The sequence below is a fragment of the Oscarella lobularis genome, chromosome 10, assembly GCF_947507565.1.
Source record: "Oscarella lobularis chromosome 10, ooOscLobu1.1, whole genome shotgun sequence".
Taxonomy (NCBI): Eukaryota; Metazoa; Porifera; class Homoscleromorpha; order Homosclerophorida; family Oscarellidae; genus Oscarella; species Oscarella lobularis.
Window position 1 is genome coordinate 501,675 of NC_089184.1, and position 21,103 is coordinate 522,777.

At 48.5% G+C, this 21,103-nt stretch overlaps 1 protein-coding gene and 1 long non-coding RNA gene across 3 annotated transcripts in view; one reads left to right on the forward strand and one right to left on the reverse strand.

Annotated features, from left to right (window-relative positions):
- LOC136192080 (uncharacterized) lies at positions 1-1,540 on the reverse strand. 2 transcript variants are annotated; one of them, XR_010671104.1, is made up of 4 exons: positions 1,169-1,540; positions 988-1,099; positions 846-929; positions 1-800 (listed from the first exon to the last, which is right to left on the reverse strand). It is a non-coding gene; the product is annotated as an uncharacterized lncRNA (long non-coding RNA). The 2 variants fall into 2 exon arrangements; XR_010671103.1 differs by having other exon boundaries at positions 988-1,540.
- LOC136192059 (uncharacterized) overlaps positions 281-21,103 on the forward strand; it is a 55,547-nt gene continuing 34,724 nt past the window's right edge. Inside the window, exons 1-2 of the mRNA XM_065980552.1 lie at positions 281-535; positions 604-21,103. The exon at positions 604-21,103 is cut by the window's right edge and continues 33,618 nt beyond it. Of these exons, the coding sequence (XP_065836624.1) occupies positions 409-535; positions 604-21,103 (20,627 nt within the window). The 5' untranslated portion in view covers positions 281-408. The remainder of the gene's footprint in view (positions 536-603) is intronic.

A 21,103-nucleotide genomic window follows, 5' to 3' on the forward strand; every position in this document is an offset into this window, starting at 1 on the left:
ACCAATTTGCATCCGCCCACATAAACAGAAGTGCATCGAGAACACGATTTACGTAGAAATACGGTCTTTGACACAAAGCCATACTAGTTTTTATATAAATTGATTATTGACGAACCACTAGCTGCGATAATTTCTACTGCAGTAGAATCCTCCCAGTATAGTACGCCTCCGTTCTTATGACTTCAGCATAAGGACACGTGCTATCAATTAGTTCCAACCAATGTCGTAGCAGCGTTGTTTTCGTGCTTTGGGGGATTGGTAAGGGCAGAGCCCACGTTTTCACATAGAGATAGGTGTGGCTAGATCTTTTCTCGTTTCCTTGAGAGAAACGTCGAATCGTTGTACCTTTCTCAGTGTGGTGGACGACTTTGCGGACTTTTGACACGCCAGATTTTACTCAGCTCGGCGATGGGTCACCACGCGGTGCGCATCGTTTCAGACACCGCCCGTTTTCTTCTTTCTTTCGCATTGCTTTTTCTCTCGCTGCAAACGGTGTCATCTCAAAGCGGTCCATGCGTATCAAGAAATCCTGAAGGTACGTTTTATGCCATCCCGCCATTTTGCAAATAGATTGACGAGCACGTTAACGATCTCCTTCTTTAGACTTTGCCAACTACAATCCATCATCTGGCATAACTTGGTTGAATACTCCATACGATTTCAATGTGCAGCCGGGAACTAAAAGCGGATTCTCCGTCGGATTTATCAAAGCTGAGAAATCTGGAGCTACGCTTTTTTACACCATTGCTAGTGATCCTCAAGACCTTTTCCTCGTCGATTTCACCACTGGTGAACTTACTCTACAAAATGACATTGATGAAAGACAAGCTGCTCTCGGAACAAACCAGTTTTGCGCATCTTTTTTTGCGTTTTCTGGATCGGCGCAAAGCCAAATTGGAGTAGGGTTGTATCGAGCTGCTGAAACAAACCTAAACACGCCAAATTTCACCAAGTCATCTTATGATGAGACAGTGGCAGAAGACGTACCAATAGGTAGCAGTATTCTGACAGTTGATGCCAGTGACGCCGACACAGGAGAGGACGGTCGACTGACATACAACATCACCAGTGGAAATTCAAACGGTGTCTTCAAAATCAACTCAACATCAGGACAAATAACATTAGAGAAAACATTGGATTATGAAAGCCAGACTGATTATACCTTTACCGTTAAAGCAACAGATAACGGAAAGACGCCAAGATCAGGCTCTGCAGTTGTCAACGTGACCGTCTCTGACGTCAATGACAACGCTCCGGAAATCTTGGACACTCCCATTGCTGCTTCAGTTTCTGAAAATGCTGCCGTTGGCGCCAAAGTTGTGACTATCAATGCAACAGATTCCGACAGCGGAGCGAATGCACAAATCTTATTCTCCTTGTCTGGTTCGTCGTTATTCGCGATCAATTCGTCTACGGGAATCATTACAGTGAATGGACCGCTTGACTACGAAAAAACCGAATCGTACTCTCTGACCGTTACCGTGACGAATCCAGGGAGAACAGACTTGAACGGCAGCGCCGTCGTCACCATATCTCTCCTCAACGTCAACGAGCATGCGCCCGTAATTGTACCTGATGTCTTCGAAAAGGTGCTCCTCGAAGGGGCCCCAAAAGGAACCGTTCTCGTTGTCTTCAACGTCACCGACGCCGACTCAGGAACCAGTGGCGAGTACAACGTCTCGATCGTCGCCTCGACGAACCCAAACGACGCGTTTGCGATCGAAACGAACGATCGTTTAGTCGTCAACGCAGCGCAACTCGATTACCAGCCTTCGAAGAGCATATTCGCACTGACTATCGTAGCAAGCGATGGCGGCAAGCCTTCGAAATCGTCGAACGTAACGGTAACGATAGACGTGCGTCCGAAGAACAGAAACGATCCCGTGTTCGTAAACGGCTCGTCCGTCGCCGTCTCGATGAAAGAGAACTCGCCTATTGGAACGTCCGTTTTCTTGGCTCGAGCAACGGATAGCGATTTTGGCGTCGGCGGCGAACTGACCTATTCTCTTTCTGGCGATGCCAGGGAAAAATTTGCAATAAATACGGCAACGGGTTTAGTGACCGTAAACGGCACGTTGGACAGAGAAGTCAAGGGGAAATACGTGCTCGTTGTCGTCGCCTCTGACGGTGGTGCCTTCGAGTCTGGGAGTGTGAGATCGAGCAATTTCACCATAGAGATTGTTCTGACTGATGTCAATGAATTTGGACCGCAATTTACCAAGACTTTTTTCTCGTTGCAAGTGAATCAAGATACGCCTAAGGATACGGTCCTTCAGAGTTTCAATGTTTCGGATGCCGATGCAGGTGACAATGCGGCTTTCGATATAACCATCGATCCATCCTCTAATCCGCACGGGGAATTCGCCATCAACGGCAACGGCGATTTGATCATCAATGCGACGCAAATCGATTACGATCCTCAACGCAGCATTTTTAATTTGACGCTTGTGGCTACAGATCGTGGCGATATGCCGTTGTCATCAACAGCAGTGGTGCAAATTAAAGTCTTGTCCTTGAATAAATACAGCCCAGTTTTTGTTAACGGGCCTTTGGCGAATGCTGAAGTCAAGGAGAACTCCCCAATTGGAACGTCTGTTATTCGTCTCACAGCGACGGATGAAGACAAAGGATCTGACATTACGTATAGCATCCATTCAGACAACAGTGGAGGAAAGTTTTCTATTAATTCTTCTACTGGTGAATTGACGGTAAACGGCTCTTTGGATCGAGAAACGGAAAGCGTGTACGAAGTAGTCGTGATTGCATCCGACAGCGGATCAGACCTTTCTCCTAAGCGTTCTAGCAACACGACAGTCATCGTGATTGTGGCAGATGAAAACGATAACGTTCCACAATTTTCCCCAACGTTATACGAAGACGTTTGCATCCCCTTTGATTCCGTTCAAGGTCGCAGCATTGCGACTTTTAGCGCTTCGGACGATGACGCGGGTCCCGCGGCTGAAATAACGCTTTCAGTCATTTCCAGCGACACTGGACTAGTTTCTAATATCTTCCGTATTGACTCTGTTACTGGAGAGCTCGCTCTGAACGTTTCGCGTCCTACGCCGGGTGAATATCGTCTACAAATCAAAGCGACAGATGGAGGAACTCCTGCGCAAAGTACCAACGTTTCTATTATCGTAATCGTCGTTTCCGAGGCGTTCGGAGACCCTTATCTGTCTCCAGCAGCCGACAGTGTGTCCATCTCGGTTAGCACAGCGATTTCGTCTTCAACGCTAACGTCGAACACGTCATTTGAGATTTTTCAGCTACTGCATCAGTCGGCCGGTTCAGGCGGCGAGGCGCAAGCGAAATTCGAGGAGGCTATACGAAAAGCCGTTACTGATGCGAACAGCGTCGTTTTCAAGAACAAAACGCCGGTCTGGGCTACCCTAAGGCTTTACTTTTCTACGGCGAAACTGACGGAAATACGAACGCGATTTGCCTGTCCTTCTAGGAGTGTATCGTCTTGCGGTTCAGGCCTCACGTTCTTTTATCCCACGTTCGACGGAACTTGCAACAATTTGAATAACAACCTGTGGGGCGCCGCCGACGTTTCATTCCAACGGCTTTTGAACGCTTCCTACAGCGACCAATCTTTCAACGCTCCTGTTGGAATCGATCAGCTAACGACGTCGCCTTCTACTCCTTTCGATCCTCCAAAGCCGAGTCCTCGTCACGTCAGTACTTCTCTTTTGAAGCACGTCAGCGTCGGAAGTCCTCGAAATCTAACGCAACTCGCCTCAGCGTTCGGTCGATTTGTTTTCAACGATATCCATCGCGTTGCGGGAAGTTTGAGCACCAACGCGTTTGGTAGCGGCACGTCTTGCACGTCGTCGTCTGATTACGCCGAACCTTGCTTTCCTGTTCAAGTTCGTACCACTGATCCCGTCTTTGGAACGAGCGGTTCGTCCAGTAAGGTCAAGTCCTATCTTGAATACGCGCGATCAGGGGCTACGTGCAACGCTGGAGCTGATTTGCTAGCAGCCAGAGAGCAAATCAATCTTGTTTCTTCCTACATTGACGGATCAAGCATTTATGGTCAGAATCCACTGTTGCTACGAGGAGAAAAAGGACTTCTAAAAGTCAACGCTGTATTGTCTTCGTCTGGAAAAGATTTGCTTCCCGACGATTCGTCGACAACTCTGCGCTGCCAGGGATCATTGTGTGCTCAAACTGGTGATCTACGATCAAATGAACACGTTGGACTAACAGCCTTGCACACGATTTTCCTTCGAGAACATAATCGCATTGCTCGACAGCTTGCCATACTCAATCCGACGTGGACAGACACGTCTCTCTTCTACGAAACTCGTGAAATCGTGCGAGGCATGATTCAGCACATTACGTTCGAGGAATTTTTGCCGGCACTTTTTGGCGGAAAGGGCGAACTCGATACGTACGTCGGTTCTCTTTCATCGGGAGTCGACGCGACGACTGTGAACGGATTTGCTGCGGCCGTTTCGAGACTGCTTCTTAGTCAACTTACAAGTGAAGTGAAGCGACTGGACGCGAATTTTAATTCGGCAGGTTCTCTCGATTTTTCAAGCTCCTTTTTTAACCCGCTCGAAATCCGGTCCAACTTGGATGCAATTCTGAGGGGTCTAGCGACGAACTCAGCTGAAGCCATAGACGAGAACATCATCAGTCAGGCGACAGCAGGATACTACAAGACGAGCACAGACTACGGAACAGACTTAGCAGCAATTGCCATTCAACAAGGAAGAGATCACGGTCTACCTGACTACAAAGCATGGAAAGATTACTGCGTGACTAAATTCGGATCGGCAGGAAGTTTCTCTAGTGGTGTAGCTGCCTTATTGACCACTCTTTACGGCGATTCCGATAAAGCCGATTTGTTTGCTGGAGGTATTTCGGAGGACAGTGTTGGCCTGGGTCCCGTTTTCAAGTGCATCTTATCGCTTCAATTTAAACAGGTGCGAGACGGCGATCGGTTCTGGTACACGAGGTCCGGAGTGTTCACTTCAGAGCAGTTGACCGAAATCCAGAAAGTAACTCTATCGCAATTGGTTTCTAGAAACGGGGACGACATCAAAACGTATCCGGTGGATGCGTTTAACGTTTTCTCGTCGAAATCCTCCTTTACAGGACAAAATCTTGATCTGGGCAAATGGGACTTGTCGGTTTATTGCCCACCATCCGAGCCGAGCAAGCCTGCTGTTCTCAACGGCACAAACAAGAATGCCAGCTTATTGGAAAGCGAAAAGCCCGGCGCGTTTGTTATATCAGTAGCGAAACCGGCTCCGCTGCCCACAGTAAACCGAATAACGACGTATTCTATTGCGTCAGGCAACACCGACGATACGTTCAGGATCGATTCGGCGACGGGCGACATATACACGGTTATATCGCTTGACCGAGAAACGGTGCCCAGCTTTACTCTCCAAATAGAAGCATCTGACGAGGCCTTTGGAAACTGTACCGGACCGGTAACGAGATTCTCCGTCGTCGTGACGATTCTTGACGTCAACGACAATACTCCCGAATTCGCTGCTTTTATTCACGTAGTAAATGCGGAACAGACGCTTCCCATTGGACAGTTCCTTACAGCAGTTTCCTGCACCGATGGCGATACGGGAAGTGTGCAATACAGCTTTCTTTCCGGGAATGAAGACGGCGTTTTTGCCATTGATGCTGTCTCGGGAAACGTCACCCTTAGCAAATCGCTCGACCCGTCGAAGCGAGATCTGTACGACTTGACTCTTCTGTGTTCGGACGGAAAGTTCAACGACACCGCTCAACTAACTGTATCTGTAGTTGAAGTCAATTTGAATGCACCGGTATTTACGAACGAACCTTATCTTGTCGTTCTCGCCGAAAATGCTTCTGTCGGAACGACGGTTACGACGCTATCGGCAGAGGATCCTGATCTGGGCTCTGTTGGTGATATTCGATACAGCATCGAGTCCGGCAACGACGACAATCTTTTTCACGTTGATCCTATTAGCGGTGTTATTGAACTCACCAAAGATTTGGACTACGAAACGCGGCAGTCGTTTTCCTTGTTTGTGAAGGCGGCCGATCGAGCTTCCGTGCCCAAATCAGATATGACCTACGTCAATGTGACGGTCACGGACGTAAACGACAATGCACCTCAATTTGGGCAATCCCTTTATTACGTGACCATATTGGAAAGCGCAGCAATCGGCACATCTTTAGCAGATTTAAATGCTACCGACATCGATACCGGGAAAAACGCTGAAATCGATTATTTTCTTATCAACGGAAATAGTGACGGCGCGTTTCGAATTGATGGACTGGGACGACTGTTTCTAAACAAGTCACTACAAGCAGATACCGTTCCTAGTTATTTGCTTACCGTCGAAGCTTCAGATCGCGGAAGACCGCAGCTATCGTCAACAGCTGCCGTCAACGTGAGAGTGACAGCAATCAACGACGCTAAGCCGATTTTTGAGAAGCCAACGTACGTTGTGGATGTGAACGAAGACGCGGCTTTCGGGCTCTCTCTCGTGCAAGTGTCGGCGAGCGACGGCGACGGCGACGCAAATCTTCGTTACAGCATTGTCACGTCGAGCGTTTCGACGCTGTTCCGTATCGATTCCCTCACTGGGGTTATTACTCTCATAGGAAGCTTAGACTACGAAGGCGTGAACGAGTACGTTTTCGTCGTTCAAGTGACCGATGGCCTATTTGTGAGTGCGACGAACGTCAGTGTAAATGTAGCCAACGTGAATGACATTGATCCGGCGTTTTCCGAAGCAAGCTATAGACTGTCGCTTTCCGAGAGTTACCCTTTAGGACCGGTAGGTTTGACGGTGACGTGCACTGACGGAGATGGCGACAGCGTTTCGTACGGCATCAGATCAGGCGACTCGTTTGCTCTTCCTTTCGGAATCTATCAAAATGGAACTGTGTATCTCGCAACTCCTTTGGATGCCTCGGCTGACGGGGAGCACGTCGTCGTTCTTTCGTGCACTGATTCCGGAGTGCCACCACGCAACACGACAGTTTTTCTTTTCGTATCAGTACTTTCTGACAACCTAGAAACGCCTCAATTTGCGAACGCGTCGTATTCTGGAAGCATTGCAGAGAACGCGGTACTTGGTTTTACTGTCTTGACTGTCAGTGCTTCCGACAACGATGCTGGCCCTGCTGGCCGGGTGACGTATTCTATCGTCGGTGGCGACGGATCGTCCGTCTTCGTCGTGGATCGAACTGCTGGAGCGATTGTCACCATCTCGTCTTTGGATGTAGAAGTCAAAGCTAGCTATCTCCTCGTCGTTGAAGCGAAAGACGAAGGAATTCCCGCTCGGAGTTCGAGCGTTAACGTTTCTTTGACGGTGACGAATGTGCATGACGAAGAACCAGAATTCGGAAGAAGAGTCTACGTGGCGTCTGTAAAAGAAGATATTTCCGCCGCCGTTGTAATCGCGAACCTTTCCTGCAAAGATACGGAATCGAGTGAGCCGGTGTCCTACAGTGTGAAAGACAGTTCTTTGTTCACAATTACTGCAGATGGAATGGTGCACTTGACTTCGTCTTCCAGTCTAGACTACGAAACCAGCACTAAACACGACGTGACAATCGAGTGCCGAGACTCTGGCAATCATACTGCGGAAACACTACTAACAATCAACGTACTCGGAGTCAATGAGTTTGCACCTGAACTCTCGACAGCGGGGCTTTTTAGGACAGTCGATGAAACGACGCCTATTGGAACTGTAATAGCACAGATCAGCGCTTCTGACAGAGATGCCGGCAAGGACGGAGAAGTAACGTACGAAGCTCTTGATGGTACGAAGGGGCTCGTCAGGCTCGACAGAGTAACTGGAGAGCTGATTCTTGTTGCCACTATTGAATTGGCGAATTTACCGAATTCTTTCCTGAACATCCAGGTTGTTGCACGAGACGGGGGCTCTCCACAGAAATCGTCGAGATTGAAATATCTCACTATCAGTTTCCTTGATAAGAACACGAACGATCCCGTTTTCTCAGTCGGTGTCATTGGCGTGACCTTGTCTGAAACGTCAAAAGTGGGAATGAGCATATCGTCGGTGTCGTGCTCCGACGCAGACGTAGAAGATCAAGTTCGGTATCACATTGAAAGCGGAGATTCAGAACATAAATTTAACATTAGCGAGACAAGCGGATTAATTTCGGTTGCAGAAAGCTTGGACTATGAAACGACGCCTAGCTACACGCTGACTATTACCTGCACTGATGCTTTTGATCCAAATCTCGCTAGAACAGCGACAGCATCTCTTTCGATAGTCTTACTGCCCGAAAACGAATTTCAACCTTTTTTCAAAGAAGGAAGCAGCTATTCCGTGTCGGTTCCTGAAAGTTCTCCCATCGGCTACCGAGTCATCAAGGTAAACGGAAGCGACGAAGACGTCAATCCTGCAGTCACGTTGAAGTATTCGATCAAATCAACAAACTGTTCTGACATTTTTCATGTCGATGAACTCACTGGAATAGTCGAATTGCGATCGAGGCTCGACTGCGAAACGACGCCAGTGTGCGAATTGATTGTCCAAGTCAGCGACGGTAATTTGACAGCGGAGGCATCAGTCATTGTGAAATGCAGCGGTACCAACGATAATGACCCCGTCTTCAGTCCCGCCATCTACAGCGTAGAATTAAACGAGACGGCTCGTATTGATACCAGCGTCGTGCAACTGACGGCGACGGACATCGACGGAGGAGCTGACGGAGAAATTTCCTACTCGATTACCGGTGGCAATATTGACGGAGATTTTAAAGTATCTAGTGATGGCCTGATTCGGGTGAACCGGACTTTGAGTGGTGAAAGGACAGCGTTGTATTATCTGATTGTCGTCGCAACAGACGGAGGTTCACCTGCAAGATCAGGAACTGCGTACGTAGCAATCAGTCTTCAGCCGTACAACGACTTCTTACCGCAATTTGCGAAAGCGAGCTATTCGGCGAACGTCTCCGAGGCGGAAGTCGTTGGCAAGGTAATCGTGCAAGTCAGTGCCGATGACGCAGATTCCGGGAGAGATGGCCGGATCAGGTACTCGATTGTTGGCGGAAACGACGAAGAAAAGTTTCACGTTGACGCTAATAATGGAAAAATCGAGCTGAGAAACGCTTTGGATTACGACACCACTCAGTCGTACAGTTTAACATTGCAGGCAGAAGACGAAGCGGCAATCTTTTTCCGAAAGAGTGCGACGGTTTCCGTGAACATTTCTGTTTTAGATGTCAACGACAATGACCCCGTTTTTGCTCCAGCAATTTACAGCAAGTCAGTAGAGGAAACCTTGGCAGTGAGTTCAACTTTGCTGAAAGTCTCGGCTTCCGACAAAGATGCGGGACTCAACGGACAGATAGTATTTTCGGTGACGTCTGGAAATTCTGCCGGAAGATTTGCAATCAATCCATTGACTGGAGATATAACACTAGTCGGCAGTCTAGATTACGAGACTAAATCCGCCTATCAACTCGAGGTGACCGCAAGTGACCAGGGTTCTCCGGCTCGGACGGCAACAGCGTTTGTCAGTATTATCGTTACTGATAGCAACGAACACAAAGCCCTGTTTACGACAGACTTCAATCGAAATTACACCGTCGTCGAATCAGCGACGATCGGCACTTTGATACTGCAGTTGAGCGCCTCTGATGGTGACGGCGGATCTGGTGACAGCGGATCATCGATGTCATTTTCTATTACAACAGGAAATGTAGGAGGAGCTTTTTACGTCGATCGCTTGAGCGGCCAGTTGATTGTCAGCGGCGCGCTGGATAGAGAAAAGCAAGCGGTTTACGTCTTGACCGTGGCTGTAACGGACGGAGGAAACGGAACGGACACCAAATTTCTGACGATTGTCGTCACCGATGCAAACGATAACAGTCCCGTGTTCGATATGCCTATCTATTCGCAGTCGGTACCAGAGAATGCAGCGATCGGTTTCTCAGTTGGAAAAGTTGGTGCATCGGATGCGGATTCTGGCGACTACGGAAAAATTTTCTATCGAATTGACCAAGGCAATACAGGAAACGCATTCAACGTCACAGACGACGGAGATATCCTGGTTGCTGCTCCATTGGACTACGAAACCACGCCAACGTACCAGCTGGTGATTGTCGCCGAGAACAGAAACGGGGACCCGATTCGTTCATCATCGGCATCTTTCGTTATTGGTCTGCTCGATATAGACGAATTTGCTCCCGTTTTTCAAAATGCTCCGTATTCGTCAAATGTATCAGAAAGTGCCACTATCGGAGCGACCCTGTTTACCGTTTCCGCGACCGATGCGGATTCTGGCTCTTCTGGCACAGTTACCTATGGATTTAGTGCTGGAAATGAAAAGGGTATTTTTGCTATTAATCCCCTCACTGGAGAAGTACTTCTCGACAAGTCACTGGATCGGGAAACTACGACGTCCTACTCCTTGTCTGTCATAGCTAGTTCCAGTCCTGCAAAAGTTTCATCAACGACAATCACGTTCATAGTCGTCGACGTGAACGATAATGGGCCAGCTTTTGAATCGAAGCTCTATTTTGGAAACGTTTCCGAAGGTGCCGCACTTTCAACGTCTGTTCTGACAGTTTCTTGCTCTGACAGCGACACGGGAATAAATGGCCTTATATCGTATTCTCTATCAAAGGGAAATGAGGCAGGAGACTTTTCTATCGATAGCGCGGGCAAAATCGTCACAGCGAAGACACTGGACTACGAAAGAACGTCATTTTACGACATCACGGTTTCGTGTCAGGACGGAGGAAGTTTGTCGGACACTGCCGAAGTCAGTATTCAAGTGACGAGAGTGAACGAACATTTGCCCGAATTCATCGGAGCTCCGTACGCCACTTTCGTCAACGAGAGCGCCGGCATTGGCACTTCCATAATCACCGTTCGTGCTCGAGACAACGATACAGGATCAGACGGCACAATCCAGTTTTCTCTAAAGAGCGACATTTTCGACATCGATCCCGTTACTGGAATAGTATATCTCAGGCAATTGATTGACTTCGAGAAGGCGACACAGTACGTCGTCAACGTGACCGCGTCGGACGCCGGCGTTTTGTCTAAAACGTCGGTCACGACTCTAACTGTTCGCGTGCTCAACGTGAACGATGTTGCTCCCGTCTTCGTACCCGCCGTGTATGTCGCCTACGTTCCTGAAGGAACGTATACGAACTTCAACGTGACGACTGTGACGTGCAATGACGACGACGCCAATAGCGCGACTCCGACTTACGGTATTTTGGGAAATTTTGGCGGCCTTCAATTTAGCGTCGATTCTTCTGGAAACGTGCAATTGGCTGGTCAAGTGGTGCTGCCTCCGTCTTTGTACGATCTCACCGTGTCGTGCAGCGACGGTACTTTTTCAACAGTGGCTCGTTTGAGTGTATACGTTACTCAGACTAATCTTTACACGCCTGTTTTCGACGAGTTGGGTCCTGCAGTGGTTGTGCTACCGGAAAACGAAGCGGTCGGAAGGGAACTTATAGATTTAAATGCGACTGACGCTGATAGTGGTGCTGACGGAGAAATCGAGTTCTTTTCCACTGTTGCTGGCCAAGTTGCACGCATAGATTCGAGCACGGGAATCGTGCGCCTTGAAGCGAGTCTCGATCGGGAGGCTTACTCATCAAGAACGTTTGAATTCTACGTGAGAGACAAGGGAAATCCATCACGCACTCAAAGCGTTCCATTCGTTCTTACTATCAACGTCACGGACGTGAATGACAACGCTCCAGTTATCTCTCCTACTTCACAAGTCAAATCTATCGACGAAGGTCTAGCAGGTCAAATTGAAGTTGGCCGATTTTCTGTGCGAGACGACGACGCAACTGCTATTAATCGAGTGCAAAGCTGCAGCTTTGTTTCGCCTTCAACCGAACGATTTTCGCTTTCCCTCAACGATTCTACTTTGACAGTCAGTGCTATCAGTCCTCTTGATTACGAAAACGCAACGTCCTACGCGATTACGATTGAGTGCAAGGATGGTGGAGCGCCAGCGCTGACAGCAACAACTCTTCTGACTATTCAAGTGTTACCCGTGAATGAGTATGCTCCGGAATTCACTTCGTCGCTCTACGTAGAATCAGTCGTCGAAACCGCAGGCGTTGGCCAGTCAGTTTTGCAACTGCAAGCGACAGATAAAGATGCTGGTTCCGATGGCCGCTTTACTTTCTCTATTGATTCTGACGACTTCTATGTCGATTCGTCTACTGGGACGCTATCCGTCGCTCGGCCTTTGGACTTCGAAGTTCAATCCAACTACTCCTTGAACGTTAGGGTGGCAGACAAAGGAAGTCCGTCAAAAACAGGATATGCTACAGTCGAAATAACCATCTTGGATGCTAACGACAATTCGCCCATCTTCGATCCGACAACGTATAGCAAATTGATGTCGGAAAGTTCCGCAATCGGATCGTTGGTGGTATCGTTGACGAGTAGCGACGCCGATGCAGGAAATAACGGGAAAATCAGCTATAGTATAACTTCAGGAAATCAAAATGACGCTTTTCGTGTCGATTCAAGTACTGGTCAGATATTCGTCAACAACTCTTTGAACGCCGAGGCTATTGATTACTACTTTTTGACGGTCACGTCGACAGATGAAGGAAGCCCGTCGCGAACGGGAACGGCAACTGTCGCAATTCGCGTCAGCGGAACAAACGAAAAAGGGCCCGTTTTTCTCAAACCGGAATACGCAGCTGACGTGCTGGAAAATTCTGCCTCCGGAACTTTTGTTGTCCAAGTTAGCGCAGAGGATGCTGACAGCGGAATTCAGGGATCTGTCTCCTACTCGATATCTTCGGGGAACATGGGATCGGTGTTCCTGATCGATTCGGTGTCCGGAACAATAACCGTTGGTGGCTTCCTGAATAGAGAAGCGAGATCATCCTACAATTTGACAATCAACGCTACTGACGGCGGCGTCCCGGCGCTCTGGCGAACCGTTTCCGTTAGAATAACAGTGAAGGACGCAAACGACAACAGCCCCGTGTTCGATCCGTCTGCCTACTCGGTAACGGTAGCAGAAGGAGCGCCTGTCGGGACGTTTTTGCTGCAGTTAACGTGTTCGGATAAAGACAAAGGCTCGAATGGCAACGTGACGTATTCGCTTGATCCTTCAGAGGGATCTGGAGGTAGTGGTGCGATGGAAGATATTGTCGTAGTCGCGCTCGACGGTCGAGTTACGCTGGGAAAAGACGTTGACGCTGAAACGACGTCTTTGTTTACAGTAAATGTTATTTGCACCGACCAAGGCTCGCCAGCGCTTTCATCTACAGCAGTTGTGACGGTACGAGTGGAGTCGGTGAACGAGCATGTCCCAGCCTTTGAACACTCCGCCTATGCTTTCAACGTGAGCGAAGGAACGGCGACCGGAGAAATAATTGGAACCGTCAAAGCGACGGATGCGGACAGTGGACTTGGTGGGGAGCTTTCTTACACCATTGTCAGCGGAGCAGATACGAAATTTCAGATATCGCGCTCGACGGGGTCCATCTATTTAGTGGATTCCTTAGATCGTGAAACGAAAAGTTTTTATCAACTCAATATCAGCGCTTCGGATACCAAGTATACGATCTACGTAACAGTGAGCATCTATGCCATCGACGTTGACGATAACAGTCCAGCTTTTAATCAGTCTCTGTATGTGGCCGCTGTGAGCGAAGGTCGACCAAACGGCACTTACCTTACTCAGGTATTTGCGTCAGATGCTGACACTGGGCGAAATGCAGAGTTTACTTTCCGGATTCAAACGTCTTTGCCTAGTGGATGGGCTCTTATCGATCCTTCAACGGGAGTTCTGACTTCTGCTGTGTCGCTCGACTGTGACAAGATGAAAGTGAATACTATTTACTTGATTATTGAACTTCGTGATCGCCTTTCGGTGGTGAGAGCGACTGCCGTCGTCGTTATCTCATTGAATTGCGTGAATGAGTTTCCTCCCGTGTTTTCTTCCTCCTTATACAGCAGCAATGTGGTGGAAAATTCTCCTCTGGGCACTACCATCGTAACTGTTGTTGCGACTGACGAAGACTTTAACTTGAATCCGCTCGAATATCGTATTGATTCGGGAAACGGCGACGGTACTTTTGCTATTGACTCAAGCAGTGGAGTGATTACTCTGGCTGGAAGCGTGGATTACGAGACAAAATTTTTCTACCCTCTGAAGATTGAAGTAGTTGATGGCGGTGTACCACAGCGTAAGTCTTTAGCTGATGTGTTCGTTACAGTCACAGATGCCAACGACAATTCGCCCGTCTTTTCTCCGTCGGTCTATAGTGCAACAGTTCGGGAAAACAGTCCAGTCGGAAACACGATTCTTAACGTTACGTGTACTGACGAGGATTCTGGTACGAATGGAGAAATTGGATTCCGCATAGTGGCAGGAAATGACGGCAACGCCTTTCAAATTTCGCAGTCAGGAAATTTGGCGACTGACGGTACTCTTGATTTTGAAGAGCAGTCCAGCTATTCAATCGGGATCGAGTGCTTCGATAAGGGTTCGCCGGAGCGTACTGCTTTGGCTCTGGCCAGCGTCACTATACTTCCCGACAACGATCATTCGCCGGAGTTCACGCAAGGAGGCATCTACACTGTTGATGTGCCAGAAACGAAGCCGCTTGGAAAGATCATAACCGTTTCAGCTAGTGACAATGACACAGGAATCGAAGGCGAGATTTCGTACAGCATCACGGGCGGAAACGCTGATGAAATATTCAGCGTCGACTCCGTCTCGGGCGACATCGTTCTCGTTAAATCGTTGGACTTCGAAAAGGAGCAGTCGTACGTTCTCTCCGTTACGGCAACAGACAAGGCACCGGCTGCAGCTGCTCGACGTTCATCGGTCGCTACGGTGACCGTCTCAGTTCTCGACGAAAATGACAACGCGCCGGAATTTTCTCCCGCCGCTTACAGCTCGGAAATTGGTGAGCATTCTGCCCTTGGAACAACGGTTTCTCTTGTCTTCTGCTCCGACAAAGACGCGAACTTGAACGGAAAAGTAAACATAGGCATTGCGTCTGGGAACACTGGAGGAGCATTCTCGGTAAATTCTACAGGCTTAGCCGACGGAACTGCTGCGGTAACCGTTTCAGGAAGCGTCGATCTTGAAAAGACTTCCTTCTACAGCCTGACTTTAGTTTGCAGCGATTCCGGCTCACCTGTTCTCAATTCTACAGGAATATTGACCGTTTCAATCACCGCCCGGAACGACTTTTCACCGAACTTTGATTCGCTCATATACAGAGCTTCGGTCTCAGAAAATTCAAATCCTGGGACAGTTGTCGTTCAAGTAAACGCAACCGATAGGGACAGCGGCGCGCAGGGAATTGTCTCCTATTCGTTTGATAAGGTCAATGCGACAGATTTGTTTTCGATTGATCCAAGGAACGGGAAAATCGTAGTGGCCGGCTCTATCGACAGAGAAACCGCTTCGGGATACGTACTAACCGTGAGAGCTTCCGACGGTGCTCTGTTTGATCTGGCGACAGTCGTTATTACAATTCTCGACATGAATGACAACAAACCCGTTTTTGATCCCGCATCTTATACCAAAACGGTGAGCGAGGACGAAAGCGTAGGAGCGCTGCTTTTGACAGTCTCAGCCTCCGACAAAGACCAGGGCGACAACGGAAACGTAACATTTACGACTGCGGGACAAGATGCCAGTTACGTCTCTGTTGGATCGACTAGCGGAGAAGTTCGCCTTGCGAAGGCACTCGATCGAGAGAAAGTCAGCTTCTTTTCTGTCGAAATCATAGGATCTGATCACGGCACGCCGCTGTCTTTGAATTCCAGTGCTCTGGTTTCAATTACCGTTGCGGAAGTGAATGAAAAGACTCCCCAATTTTCTCCTCTTCCTACGACGCTCTCTATCAAGGAAAATCTTCCTGTTGGAAGTGTCATTTTGAAAGTTTCGTCCAGCGATCCAGACGGCAACTCTATTCGTTACGGACTTCAACCAAGCATTGGTAGTGAGTACTACCTTATTGATCCCTCGTCCGGTGACATCATTTTGGCAAAATCGCTCGACTACGATGGTGAAAACGCGAGCAGAGTTCATTCCCTTGTCATCACAGCCACCGACGATGGCTTTCCTGTTAAAGTGAATTTGACGTCATTGACAGTCACCATTGAGGATTATAATGATCAGAGTCCGGTATTTGAACCGAGTTTGACGAGCGTAGTCGTAAGCGAAAACGCCACGGTCGCAACAGTGATTGCCACGCTCTCGTGCTCTGACGCTGATACCTTGGCAAACGGACAGATTTCCTACAATATCAGCGGAGGAAACGGTGCCGGCACGTTCAGTATAGTAGAGCAGAGTGGTCAAATAAGTTTGGCTAAAACCGTCGACATCGAATCGGTACCGTCGTACAGCTTGCAAGTTGTATGTTCCGACGGGGGATCTCCATCACTGACGTCGAGCGGCGTTTTGATTGTTCGAGTTGAGGGTGTAAACGAACACGCTCCCGTCTTTGCTGATCGATCCTACTCGGCTGTTGTAGCGGAAAATTCCTCAGTTGGATTATCCGTTGCTCAACTTTCGGGGAGCGACATGGATCAAGGAATTGAAGGTCAAGTTGACTATTTGATTGTTGGAGGAAACGGCTCTGATGTTTTAAGTGTTGGAAAATCGTCCGGAACTGTCAGCCTCATTTCGTCACTCGACAGAGAAACTGCATCTTATTACGTCCTCGACGTCGAAATTCGTGATAGGGCTGTCAACTACAAGTCCGATTTTGCAGTGGTTACCTTGACAGTGACTGACATCAACGACAATGCGCCCGACTTCGGAAAAAGCAACTTTTTCGCGAGCATCGATGAAAATGCCGAAATAGGAAAAGAGGTTTTAGTAGTAAGCTGTTCTGATGCCGACGAAGGTGACAATGGTCGTACTACGCTAACGTTGAGCGGCCAATGGGCGGCAGATTTCAATTTGACTAGCAGTGGTCGCCTCCTCGTAGCGGGAGCACTCAATGCGGAGAATCGCACCCAGTATCGGCTTACGGCTACCTGTACAGATTTCGGAAAACCGGCTCTTTCATCGGCCGCTTCGATTTTGATAACCGTCCTACCTAGAAATGAATTTGCTCCTGTTTTTGAAAACGCGTCGTATTCGGTTCACGTTGCAGAATCGAGTGCAGTTAGCAGCACCCTACTCGTACTGAAAGCAACTGACAAAGACAGTGGAATACAAGGAGTCGTAACGTACAACATAACCGAAGGAAACGACGAGAACCTATTTGCTATCGACACCAACAGCGGAGTATTGCTGCTTGTACGAACTTTGGACTACGAGAAAACTCGGCAGTACAACCTCGTAGTGACGGCTACAGACGGCGGACAAGCTCTGTCGTTGAGTGCGAAGGCTGATGTGACGGTCTTCGTTGATGACGCTAATGACAACGCGCCCATATTCTCTCCATCTGTTTATGCGATTTTGTTTCCTGAAGGCATCTCGCTCGGTCCTCTTGTTCCCGTGAATAGAGTGACTTGCAATGACGCAGACGACGGCGTTAATGGAGAAACTACTATTGAAATTGAATCCGGAAACATCGACGGCTCTTTTCTTGTTAATTCAGTGGGAAATCTGTTTGTGGTAAAACCTCTCGATCACGAAACTATAGCTGCGTATGACCTGACGCTAATCTGCAAAGACAAGGGAGCTTCTCCGAAAACGGGAACGGCAATTCTTTCCGTGATTGTAGGAAATTCTAACAGTTTTCGACCAATTTTTGATCAACCTTCCTACTCAACTTCAGTTTTGGAAAATTCAGCAGTAGACAATACAATCATCACTATCACTGCAACAGATGGTGATGGCGAAGACAAAGGCATCGTATCCTACCGAATAGCCGAGACATCGGTACCGTTTCAGATAGATGCTCACAGCGGAGAAATAGTCGTAATAAGACCTCTTGATTACGAAACCAAGACTCAGTACGTATTGACAGTGGAAGCGGAAGACTCTCATAGACCTCCTCACACATCTACAGCTTACGTCACGGTTAACATTACGGACGTTAATGACAATGATCCTATCTTTAACCCGGCACTTTACTCCAAAGTTCTTCCAGACGGAGCTGCTGTGGGAACGTCGGTATTGACGGCAACGTGCACCGATTTAGACAGCGGTCTCAACGGAAAAACCGATATATCTATTAGCGGTGGAAACACCGGAAATATTTTTCAAATCAACGGCACAACAGGTGAAATACGTCTGCGTGCAAGTCCCGATGGCGACGTTACTGAATCGTACTTCCTTGACCTGACCTGTCAAGACTCCGGAGTTCCCCAAAGAACGGGATCTGCATCGGCCAGCATCATCATTGAGCAAGCCAACGAACACGCTCCGTACTTTGCAAATTTGCCGTATTCTGAAAACGTTTCTGAAGCTTTGGACGTCGGTACGGTAATCTTTACTTTGTCTGCAGACGACGACGACAGTGGAAGTCACGGTGCTGTTCGTTATTACCTGCTGTCCGGAGACGGTGACGATCATTTCTTTGTCAGCGAATACTCGGGTGAAGTTGTTCTCCAAAAGTCGCTCGACCGCGAAACGATTTCGTTTTATCGCCTTATCGTCGAAGCCAAGGACTTAGCTTCGGTAGAAGCTGATCGAAAATCGACGAACACGACCTTGGAACTCACCGTGACCGACGCAAACGATAACACACCGTTGTTCAACCTGGCTATCTACAGCGCAAAAGTGACGGAGAACGAAGGTCGAGGATTCGTCGTAGTCAATCTCAGCTGCAGCGACAAGGATCTTGGAGCCTTTGGAAGCGTCAAGTATTCCATTATAAGCGGAAATAATCCTCACGCTTTCAAGGTGGATTCAGCAAGTGGGCAGTTGACGGTTGACGGAGATATCGATCGAGAAGCAAATTCTAATTATCTGCTGGAAGTGAACTGCAGCGACGGTGGTACCCCGTCGTTGTTTAGCACCTCAAAAGTCGGAATCCAAGTTTTACCTCAAAACGAATTTTCGCCAGTTTTTATCAACGAATCGTCTTACAATTTCACGGTGAAAGAAAATGCCGGTGTCGGTGAAGTAATAGACTCCGTGCTGGCTACCGACGCCGACACTGGAAACGTTGGTGGTATCACGTACACTCTGGCTGGTGCATCTGTCCTATTTGACGTCGTTTCTAGCACTGGTCAGATCATTGTATCGGGAGATCTCAATTTCGTAAAGGGTGGCGTCAACGATCATCTTCTGCGTGTTGTAGCGTCGGACGCCGGATTTCCGTCTCGATCTTCCACAGCAACTGTCAAAGTGACGGTGACCGACGTCAATAACAATAGCCCCGTTTGCAGTCCTGCTTCGTATGCGACTTCTGCAGCAGAGAACGGATCTGTTGGCTTGGTCGTTCCTCCTACGACTCTTGTCGTTTTATCCTGTTCTGACTTGGACGTTGGCGTCAATGCCGAACTCAACTACACGATTTCGTCCGGAAACGATGAAGATAAATTTTCGGTGTCGTCCTCTGGTTCTGTGCTCTTGGTCAGGTCTCTTGATTACGAAACGACTCCGAACTACAATCTCCTAGTTGTCGTGCGAGACCGAGGCGTGCCGTCGCTTTCTACTACAGTGTCCGTGTCGATTCAGGTTCTACCTGTGAATGACTTCTCACCGCAGTTTGATCGCAGTCTCTTTATTGCCAGCGTCAAGGAAGATGCTAGTCTAGGAAGCAGCGTCTTGAAACTAAACGCCACGGACAAAGATTCGGGTGAAAACGGACGCGTAATTTACCGAATTTCGAGCGGAAATGGAACGGACCTGTTTTCCATCGACTCGCGAAGTGGACAAGTTATCACGCAAGGATTTTTGGACAGGGAAAAGGAATCCTATTACGAGTTCACCGTCGAAGCGGTCGACTTTGCGTCCGAAACGGCTCTAGTGCGAACGGCCTCGGTCAACGTCGGAATCAACGTAGTCGACGTTAACGACAATTCGCCTGCATTTATACCATCAATTTACGTTGCATCGGTGCAGGAAGAACTTGCTCCTGGAATCGATGTCGTCGGACTCACTTGCACTGACGACGATGCAGGACTGAACGGTCGCGTGTCGTTTTCTATTTTGGACGGCAACGTCGGCCAGTCGTTCAACGTCACAACGAGCGGTATAATTCAAACGCGAAAAAGCTTGGACGCCGAGAGCGAAACTTCTTATTTGCTGACCGTCACCTGTCGTGACTCGGGATCGCCGTCTCGATCAGGAAATGCGACAGTGCGAGTCGTTGTTACGGGTGCGAACAATTTTGCGCCCGTATTTAGCCAAGCAACGCAGAACGTGAGCGTGTACGAGAACGTTTCAATTGGATATACCGTTGTTCAAGTGACGGCCACCGATGCAGACGTCGGCGGTGACCAGACGATTACCTATTCGATTACGTTAGGAAATGAGGACGGTCGATTGGACATTGATTCGAGCACGGGTGCCGTTGTAGTCGTCGCCTCTTTAGATCGAGAAACGACTTCGGAATACAGTTTGATTGTCGAAGCGAATGATAACGGAAAACCGGTTTCGAGGTCGCAGATCGCAATTGTTCGAGTTTCCGTCTTAGACATCAATGACAATGATCCGGTTTTCTCGCCGTCAGTCTATGGAACGAGTGTTGTGGAAAACGTAGCTGTCGGCACGTCGATTGTTCAGCTAACAGTGACAGACGACGACTCTGGTCTCAACGGTCAAGTGAGCTTGGCCATTACCGGCGGCGATAACGAAGACATTTTTGCAATAAACAACTCGTGGGTGTACTTGGCAAAAAGTGGCGGACTTGACTTTGAAACGGACGATTTGTATCAGCTTGAAGTGAGGGGCGCCGATGGCGGAGTACCGTCACGCACAGCCATTGCTCGAGTGACAATTGGCGTTTTGGGCGTGAACGAACACATTCCCGTCTTTACCGCTCCAAAGCCTGCCGTTAATCCAACTGACTCGGTTAAAATTTCTGAGAGTGCCTCTGTTGGTACCCTAGTTTACACCTTTGCTGCACAAGACGACGACAAAGGGCTGGCGGGCACAGTTTCGTACGAAATAAAAAGTCAAATACCGATTCCCTATTTCAGTTTGGATTCTAGAAGCGGACGACTTACCGTCGCCGTTTCGATAGACTTTGA